At 37.9% G+C, this 10,340-nt stretch overlaps 1 protein-coding gene across 3 annotated transcripts in view; it reads right to left on the reverse strand.

Annotated features, from left to right (window-relative positions):
• Positions 1-615: 615 nt before the first annotated feature.
• The window catches only part of LOC117832498 (5-hydroxytryptamine receptor 3A-like), a 10,599-nt gene continuing 874 nt past the window's right edge, over positions 616-10,340 (reverse strand). For all 3 annotated transcript variants that reach the window (XM_034711657.1, XM_034711656.1, XM_034711655.1), the window contains 7 exons: positions 10,014-10,058; positions 9,824-9,933; positions 4,568-4,740; positions 4,312-4,472; positions 4,015-4,225; positions 3,743-3,901; positions 616-1,031 (listed from right to left, as the gene is read on the reverse strand). In XM_034711657.1, the coding sequence (XP_034567548.1) occupies positions 754-1,031; positions 3,743-3,901; positions 4,015-4,225; positions 4,312-4,472; positions 4,568-4,740; positions 9,824-9,933; positions 10,014-10,058 (1,137 nt within the window). In that variant the 3' untranslated portion in view covers positions 616-753. The remainder of the gene's footprint in view (positions 1,032-3,742; positions 3,902-4,014; positions 4,226-4,311; positions 4,473-4,567; positions 4,741-9,823; positions 9,934-10,013; positions 10,059-10,340) is intronic.

A 10,340-nucleotide genomic window follows, 5' to 3' on the forward strand; every position in this document is an offset into this window, starting at 1 on the left:
GGGAGAAGGCCCCGGAGGTAGACCCAGAACTCGTTGGAGGGATTATATATCCCACCCTGAGCTGGGATTGCCTCGGGATTCCCCAGGAGGCATTGGAAAGTGTTGCTGGGGAGAGGGATGACTGGGTCGATCTGCTTGGACTTTTGCCTCTGTGACCCGACCCCGGATAAGCAGGGGGGAAATGGATGGATGGATGGATAAACCTATTCTAAACCCTCATGTTGCAAAACAAAAACATCTATTTACTCCATCTATCCGCTCTCTTTGCTGAACTTTGCACAGTTAAGAAAGATAAGTCCCCCCACACACACATTCACATAAGAAGCCCCCTCCTCTATCACTGCTAAAAAACCTATAACATCATATACTGCTTAGTACTGGTGTACATACTTGACAAAATGTATAAAGGCTGGAGTTTTGGGGTAAAGTGTTCAAATTGCAAGACTTCACAGAACCTGGGGAGCTAATTTAAAAGCAGGGTTAACAGTCTGAACAGGAATATGCTGGCATGTAGGGATTATGTTAAAGAGGATATTGCATTTAAGCCTCCTATCCTTATTGCAGATGAATGAACAGTCATATGTTGTTCCTGTTAGCACTACTGCATTTAGAAAGTCATGATTCCAATTGAGCTTTATTGTCCTCCAGTAAACATTTGTTGCATGCAGTAAATACAGGAAGGATGTTTATGAAAACAATGACTCTTTTTTACTCCATCACTGCATATGTGAAAGGTGTCAGATTACACACACATTATTTGTAGAGGTTGCACAGCCACATTATGTTCATGTATGACAGAAAAACCACAACAGTTGAAAAATACAGGAAGAAGAATATGTGGTCTATTATTCCGGCAATTCTTTTGTAACGGCCTTCTTTTTTTTCCTCCTCTCTTTGTTTCTTGACTCCAAGTCGAGCTGCCTTCACTTCCTTCAGGATTGATTCCAGAGGCGCTAAGCAGTTAGGACCGACCATGGGAGGAAAACTTTTCCCTTGTTTCACCTGGCCTTCCTCTTCAGCTCCAGTGGGCTCTGTGTGGAAGGATAAAACAATGAAGAGACCATTTTTAGGCTTCAGACAGGCTGATGTGTACAAACCAAATCCCAAACAGCTGGGACGATGTGTGAATGGTTGATAAAAAATAGATTTTAATAATCATTTAATCCATACACTTTAACGCTAATAAAATTAGCGCCAAACCAACATGTCAAATAGTTACAACAGAACAAAATGTATCATTTTATGAAAAATACTGAATATGCTCATTTTGAATTTGATGCCAGAAACACGTTTTAAAAAAGCTGAAACGGGGACAACAAAATACTAACAAAAAACTAATTAGGGTTTACATGGTTTACAAAGAGACTAGGAACAAAGCCAGGACTGGATGGATCTGATCTTCGGTCCTTAGGCGGTACTGCATTAAAAACAGACATGACTGTAGTGGAAGTCACTGCATTAAAAACAGACATGACTCTGTAGTGGAAGTCACTGCATTAAAAACAGACATGACTCTGTAGTGGAAGTCACTGCATTAAAAACAGACATAACTTTATAGTTGAAGTCCCTGCATTAAAAACAGACATGACTCTGTAGTGGAAGTCACTGCATTAAAAACAGACATGACTCTGTAGTGGAAGTCACTGCATTAAAAACAGACATGTGACTGTAGTGGAAGTCACTGCATTAAAAACAGACATGACTCTGTAGTGGAAGTCACTGCATTACAAACAGACATGACTCTGTAGTGGAAGTCACTGCATTAAAAACAGACGACTCTGTAGTGGATGTCACTGTATTAAAAGCTGTCACAACTGTGTAGTTGAAGTCACTGCACTAAAAACAGACATGACTCTAGTGGATGTCACTGCATTAAAAACAGACGACTCTGTAGTGTAAGTCACTGCATTAAAAACAGACATGACTCTGTAGTGGAAGTCACTGCATTAAAAACAGACATGACTCTGTAGTGGAAGTCACTGCATTAAAAACAGACATGACTCTGTAGTGGAAATTACTGCACTAAAACCAGACACAAATCTGTAGTGGAAGTCACTGCATTAAAAACAGACATGTGACTGTAGTGGAAGTCACTGCATTAAAAACAGACATGACTCTGTAGTGGAAGTCACTGCATGAAAAGCAGACGACTCTGTAGTGGAAGTCACTGCATTAAAAACAGACGTCACTGTAGTGGAAGTCACTGCATTAAAAACAGACATGTGACTGTAGTGGAAGTCACTGCATTAAAAACAGACATGACTCTGTAGTGGAAGTCACTGCATTAAAAAAAGACATGACTCTGTAGTGGAAGTCACTGCATTAAAAACAGACATGTGACTGTAGTGGAAGTCACTGCATTAAAAACAGACATGACTCTGTAGTGGAAGTCACTGCATTAAAAACAGACATGTGACTGTAGTGGAAGTCACTGCATTACAAACAGACATGACTCTGTAGTGGAAGTCACTGCATTAAAAACAGACATGACTGTAGTGGAAGTCACTGCATTAAAAACAGACACGTGACTGTAGTGGAAGTCACTGCATTAAAAACAGACATGTGACTGTAGTGGAAGTCACTGCATTAAAAACAGACATGACTCTGTAGTGGAAGTCACTGCATTAAAAACAGACATGACTCTGTAGTGGAAGTCACTGCATTAAAAACAGACATGTGACTGTAGTGGAAGTCACTGCATTAAAAACAGACATGACTCTGTAGCGGAAGTCACTGCATTAAAAACAGACATGGCTCTTTAGTGGAAATCACTGCATTGAAAACAGGCTACTCTGTAATGGAAGTCACTGCATTAAAAACAGAAATGACTCTGTAGTGGAAGTCACTGCATTAAAAACAGACATGACTCTGTAGTGGAAGTCACTGCATTAAAAACAGACATGACTCTGTAGTGGAAGTCACTGCATTAAAAACAGACATGACTCTATAGTGGAAGTCACTGCATTAAAAACAGGCTACTCTATTGTGGAAATCACTGCATTAAAAACAGACATGACTCTGTAGTGGAAGTCACTGCATTAAAAACAGACATGACTCTGTAGTGGAAGTCACTGCATGAAAAACAGACATGACTCTGGAGTGGAAGTCACTGCATTAAAAACAGACATGACTGTAGTGGAAGTCACTGCATTAAAAACAGACATGACTCTGTAGTGGAAGTCACTGCACTAAAAACAGACATGACTGTAGTGGAAGTCACTGCATTAAAAACAGACATGACTCTGTAGTGGAAGTCACTGCACTAAAAACAGACATGACTGTAGTGGAAGTCACTGCATTAAAAACAGACATGTGACTGTAGTGGAAGTCACTGCATTAAAAAACAGACATGACTCTGTAGTGGAAGTTACTGCATAAAAAGCAGACACAAATCTGTAGTGGAAGTCACTGCATTAAAAACAGACATGTGACTGTAGTGGAAGTCACTGCATGAAAAGCAGACACAAATCTGCAGTGGAAGTCACTGCACTAAAAACAGACGTGACTGTAGTGGAAGTCACTGCATTAAAAACAGACATGTGACTGTAGTGGAAGTCACTGCATTAAAAACAGACATGTGACTGTAGTGGAAGTCACTGCATTAAAAACAGACATGTGACTGTAGTGGAAGTCACTGCATTAAAAACAGACATGGCTCTTTAGTGGAAATCACCGCATTAAATACAAAAATGAAATCACAGGAAAATAAGGAAAGGATATTTTTAGTTTTTAGAAATCATACCTTTGTGGTAGCCATCTTCCAGCTCAATCTCATCCTGGCTATCATCAGGGGATGGAGCCATGGTGGCACAATAACCATCAAGGTCAATAAGGAAGCTCACCACCATGGCTTCAAGAACACTAAGCCCCACCACAGCGAAGATGACAACACAATATATGGCTGGAAAAAAGGTGCAAACACATTCAGGGTCAGAGTGGTGTAAGGTGAAGGCACAACAACTTTGACGACTTGGATATAGCCTGTTGGGTTCTGCAGCCTGAATGGCAGCTCACCAATATATGGCATGGAGGACTCAGTGGATGGCAGCATGTCCTGAAGAATGAGCAGTAAGACAGAGATGGAGAGCAGAATGGTCACTTTGAAGCTCAGCTTTTCTCCTCTGCCTTCACTGATGAAGAAAGAGGCCAAGTCCAGAACCAGAAGGTAGAGCAGTGGCACGATCAGGTTGATTACATAAAGCAGTGGCTTCCTGGATATTGTAATCTGAAAAAAACAGGCAAACTAAAATGAAAAAACACACTTTAAGAGCTGGCAACTGTTGTCAAATTTGAATCCAAATGATGTCTTACCGTGTACACGAGCATGTCCTGGTGGACACCATCTTTAGCAAAAAGCTTATACCCTATTTCCAGATGGTCAAGCTCCCATTCTCCGTTTGTGACCATGATCTGCTCAGAGAGTTTAGAAAGCAGGGTGTCATTGGTGAGTGACCCAAGCGACATTTGTTCCGCTGTGTAGACGACAAAATAAGTCACTCATAATTTAATCCAACGGGTCTTTCTTTAAAAAACAAGCAAAGTCTCCCGAGTATTCCAGGTTATTTACCGTCACTGCTCATGGACACAAATGTCATTGTACAGTTTTGTGAATCGAAGGGGAACATGGCGAGGTTCAGCCGACAGGTAGAGGTCAGCCGTTGGCGTGAGTTCCCAATCACAAGACCAGTGTGATCCAAATAAACAAGAGGGCCATAAAAAGTGGTGCTAGTGTCCGAGGTACTGGAAGAAAGAAAGATGAGTTTTATTAAGATAAACCAGGCAACAACAAAAAAAGAGAGAACAGGCTCAGAGTTATAGATTTATTGGCTTTATCAGCTTAAAAAAAATAGATTGAGGATTCAACTTCACCAAATATTTTCAGTTTTTAAAAGTTTGATACATCAAAGGACAGTTTTATAAGATCCAGTGAGGCGAGATTAAAAAATGAAACGAAACTAAACAAAATGATATGAAAATAAAATAAATGATATGAGATGTAAGATACCATATTATATGATACAACATAATATAATACGATATGATACACTACAGAATATTAAGTAGTATTTTAAATCACGGAGCGTTACTTTACGCGATTGTGACTAACATTGCGTTGACTTAAATTGACTTATGATCAGAGGTGGGTAGTAACGAGTTACATTTACTCCGTTACATGTACTTGAGTAGTTTTTTCAAAAAATTGTACTTCTGAGAGTATTTGTTTTGCAGAGTACTTTTTACTCCTACTCAAGTACATTTGTGTTAAAAAAAATGTACTTTTACTTCGTTACATTGGGCTGTCCAGTCGCTACTTTTACCGTTCCTTTTTTTCTTCATTTTATTTTGTTTAATACTAAGCCGATCTCTCATGCAGCGCCTTCTGATCCAGAGCTATAAATAGCCTCAACACTGAATGAACGGAGAAGTAGCTCCGCCCCCTACTCCACCTACAGCTGGGGAGAGAGGCTGCGTAATACCTGCGTCCCCTTTGGAGGAACATGTTTACCCTGTACCCAACATCCAGACTCTCTCATAACTTCTAAATGACGAGGAGAAACAGTCACATTATGAGCTGCTTACTTTGTCTGTACGGTGGAAATCTTGAGCTTCAACATAGAACAATTAAATCTTAAAAAGCATGTTTTGGTGAGTAATCAGTTAGGTAAGCTAAGGATCATACTGGTTAATATTAAATCTTAAAAAGCATGTCATGGTGAGTTATCAGTTAGGTAAGCTAAGGATCATACTAGTTAATATTAAATCTTAAAAACATGTCATGGTGGTAATCAGTTAGGTAAGCTTAGGATCATACTAGTTAATATTAAATCTTAAAAAGCATGTCATGGTGAGTTATCAGTTAGGTAAGCTAAGGATCATACTGGTTAATATTAAATCTTAAAAACATGTCATGGTGAGTTATCAGTTAGGTAAGCTAAGGATCATACTAGTTAATATTAAATCTTAAAAACATGTTATAGTTAGGTAAGCTAATGATCATACTAGTTAATATTAAATCTTAAAAAGCATGTCATGGTGAGTTATCAGTTAGGTAAGCTAATGATCATACTGGTTAATATTAAATCTTAAAAACATGTTATAGTGAGTTATCAGTTAGGTAAGCTAAGGATCATACTAGTTAATATTAAATCTTAAAAACATGTTATAGTTAGGTAAGCTAATGATCATACTAGTTAATATTAAATCTTAAAAACATGTTATAGTTAGGTAAGCTAATGATCATACTAGCTAATATTAAATCTTAAAAGCATGTCATGGTGAGTAATCAGTTAGGTAAGCTAAGGATCATACTAGTTAATATTAAATCTTAAAAACATGTTATAGTTAGGTAAGCTAATGATCATACTAGTTAATATTAAATCTTAAAAACATGTTATAGTTAGGTAAGCTAATGATCATACTAGCTAATATTAAATCTTAAAAGCATGTCATGGTGAGTAATCAGTTAGGTAAGCTAAGGATCATACTGGTTAACATTAAATTTTAAAAGCATGTTAGAAATGTTTGAAAGTGATCTAAAGTAACTTATAAGAGCAGTAAGGTAGCATGCTAATAAAAACAGCTGCTTCTGAAGCTCAACAGTCACCTCTTCAGGACTGAGTTCATGGCCTTTTTAAACACTTCCAAGTTGTTTTAGTACTTTCAAGTTATGTTTTTAGTAAGATGTACTGAAAATAAGTTAAAGGTTAAAAAAGAAAGTTTGGAAGGCATAGATATATGTTTTATTGTAATGTTGGAGTATTGATGTTCTGGAGTTATGATGACATCTCAGACACAGTTTGAAGTTCTAGCTTGTTTTAAAAAATGAAAGCGGGTACATTAGTTTGTGCACAGTGCAGCTCCTCTTTCTTTAATGTTTCAAAGTAAACCATGCCTAACAGCATTCATTTTGGCATTTTCCTATTTATGTCACTTTATTAAAGGCAGTGTGCACTTCACATTGTTATTAGCATTTCCAATACAATACAATTTTACATATTATACTACTCACAAGTTACTCACTACTTGAGTAGTTTTTTTTTTAGGTACTTATTTACTCTTACTCAAGTACTTATTTCTATGAGTACTCTTACTTCTACTTGAGTAACATCATTAGAAAGTAACAGTACTTTTACTTGAGTACTGTTTCGGTTTACTCTACCCACCTCTGCTTATGATATGTAATGGCACAGTATGGTGCAGCACAGTACGTAACGTAAACGTTTAATGGTGCGTTACTTTGTGGTATGTTACGTTGCGGTACGTTACGTTGCTGTACGTTACATTGCTGTACGTTACGTTGCTGTACGTTACGTTGCTGTACGTTACGTTGATTTACGTTACGTTGATGTATGTGCATTGATGTATGTTATGTTGATGTACATTACGTTCATTATGTTGCGTTATATTGCGGTAAGTTACGTTGCGGTACGTTAAGTTGTGGTACATTACTTTGCTGTACGCTACGTTGCTGTACGTTACGTTGCTGTACGTTACTTTGTGGTACGTTACATTGTGGTACGTTACGTTGCTGTACGCTACGTTGATTTACGTTACGTTTATGTATGTGACGTTGATGTACGTTACATTCATTATGTTGCGTTATATTGCGGTAAGTTACGTTGCTGTAAGTTACGTTGTGGTACATTACTTTGCTGTACGCTACGTTGCTGTACGTTACTTCGTGGTATGTTACGTTGCGTTGGGGTACGTTAAGTTGGGGTACGTTAAGTTGGGGTACGTTATGTTGCTGTATGTTACTTTGTGGTACATTACTTTGCTGTATGTTACGTTGTGGTACATTACTTTGCTGTATGTTACTTTGTGGTACATTACTTTGCTGTATGTTACGTTGTGGTACATTACTTTGCTGTATGTTACGTTGTGGTACATTACTTTGCTGTATGTTACGTTGTGGTACATTACGTTGCTGTACGTTACGTTGTGGTACATTACTTTGCTGTACGCTATGTTGCTGTACGTTACTTCGTGGTATGTTACGTTGCGTTGGGGTACGTTAAGTTGGGGTACGTTAAGTTGGGGTACGTTATGTTGCTGTATGTTACTTTGTGGTACATTACTTTGCTGTATGTTACTTTGTGGTACATTACTTTGCTGTACGTTACGTTGTGGTACGTTACCTTGCTGTACGTTACATTGCGGTACGTTACTTTGCTGTATGTTACTTTGTGGTACATTACTTTGCTGTACGTTACGTTGTGGTACATTACTTTGCTGTACGTTACGTTGTGGTACATTACTTTGCTGTATGTTACGTTGTGGTACATTACTTTGCTGTACGTTACGTTGTGGTACGTTACCTTGCTGTACGTTACATTGCGGTACGTTACGTTGCTGTACGTTACGTTGCTGTACGTTACGTTGTGGTACATTAAATTGCTGTACGTTACGTTGCTTTATGTTACGTTGCCGTATGTTTCGTTGCTGTACGTTATGTTGCTGTACATTACAATGCTGTATGATACATTGCCGTACATTACAATGCTGTATGATACGTTGCCGTACATTACAATGCTGTATGATACGTTGCTGTACATTAAAATGCTGTATGATACGTTGCCGTACATTACAATGCTGTATGATACGTTGCTGTACATTAAAATGCATTACGATACATTGCAGTATGTTACGTTGCAGTACGTTACGTTGCTGTACATTACAATGCTGTATGATACGTTGCTGTACGTTACGTTGCTGTACGTTATGTTGCTGTACATTACAATGCTGTATGATACGTTGCTGTACATTACAATGCTGTATGATACGTTGCTGTACGTTACGTTGCAGTACGTTACGTTGCTGTACATTACAATGCTGTATGATACGTTGCTGTATGTTACGTTGCAGTACGTTACGTTGCTGTACATTACAATGCTGTATGATACGTTGCTGTACATTACAATGCTGTATGATGCGTTGCTTTACATTACAATGCATTACGATACATTGTGGTACGTTACGTTGCTGTATGTTATGTTGCTGTACGTTATGTTGATGTACGTTGCATTACGTTAGGTTACGTTGGGTTACGGTACGTTACGTTAGGTTACGTTAGGTTACGTTGGGTTACGGTACGTTACGTTGCAGTAATGTATGGTACAGATCAGTGCACTATATAAGGGTTATATTGATTTACATTAGGTTGTTGAAACTACAACTTTAATTTATCAAAACAATTGAGTTATAAATAATGACTATATTTAAAGTTAGTAAAAGCTTTTTATTTTAAAGGATGGTATTAGTTAACCTTTTATGAATTTATATTTACTCAAGAAATATCAACCAACAAAAACTTCAGATGAATTGAAATAGGACAGTTATTGTATTGCATAATAGATTAATAATAAAGCTGCAGGTGGACAAATGAAATAGAGCTGAAGCAGGCTATCTGTTATCAGTAACTGGTCAATATGATTTAATTAATAATCCTTTCATTCCCTAATGTTTACTGTGAAGCCTCTGTCTGCAGATGAATAAGAATGAAATGAATAAAAAGCCAAAGTTACAATGGACTAATGACTTCAGCTTGATTACACCTGGGTTACTCACCCAGGTGACTCACTCCATGTTTGCTCTGCTTTGTAATGAGACAGCTGAGACGCAAATCAATATGAGCAGCTGACAAAAGTTTGATCTTTAGAAGTAAAAAGGCAATATTATAGATTAGTGTGAAATGTGACATATTAGGGCGTAGTTGTACATTTCTAAAACTTAAGCTGTAATATTATGTATGCACATTAAATCCTCCTCTCTAAATCCTCTTATAACACAAACATGTTCCATTTCAGCCATGTAGTATACATACTCCTCTTGGATGGATATATCCGGGAGCCACATCTTGGATCTTGGGACGTTCAACCTTTTTATCCCACAAAAGTCAGCAGGATTCCAGGTCAGGAACTCATTCCGCCAAGTCTGCGAAGAGTGAAAGTTTGAGTTTAATGTTAAAAAGAAAATTTTAAAGAAACAAATGATTTGACGCAATCATTTCTCACCATCTGGGTCCAGATATGACTCTCCACTGTTTGAGACTTCTCATCCTGGAGAAGATCATGATGAATTTATGAAAAATCACACTAAAAAGTCCTCACTTAAATCTAAAAGCTGACTTTTCATGCAGAGAGTTTTGGATAGGGTGAAGATTTCTTCACCCTTAAAGGGACAGTACGGTTATTTCTTGAGGTTGGGCTGTATGAGGTCAACAGTGAGTGTGCCAGCCACAGGGGATGCAGGTCAGAGTTTTAAATATGCAGCTGCTGATGCATCAAAATTTGTTTTTCATATCTTGCAGCACAACATACGAGACAAATATACAATCTACT

This window comes from Notolabrus celidotus, chromosome 20 (genome assembly GCF_009762535.1).
Source record: "Notolabrus celidotus isolate fNotCel1 chromosome 20, fNotCel1.pri, whole genome shotgun sequence".
NCBI lineage: Eukaryota > Metazoa > Chordata > Actinopteri > Labriformes > Labridae > Notolabrus > Notolabrus celidotus.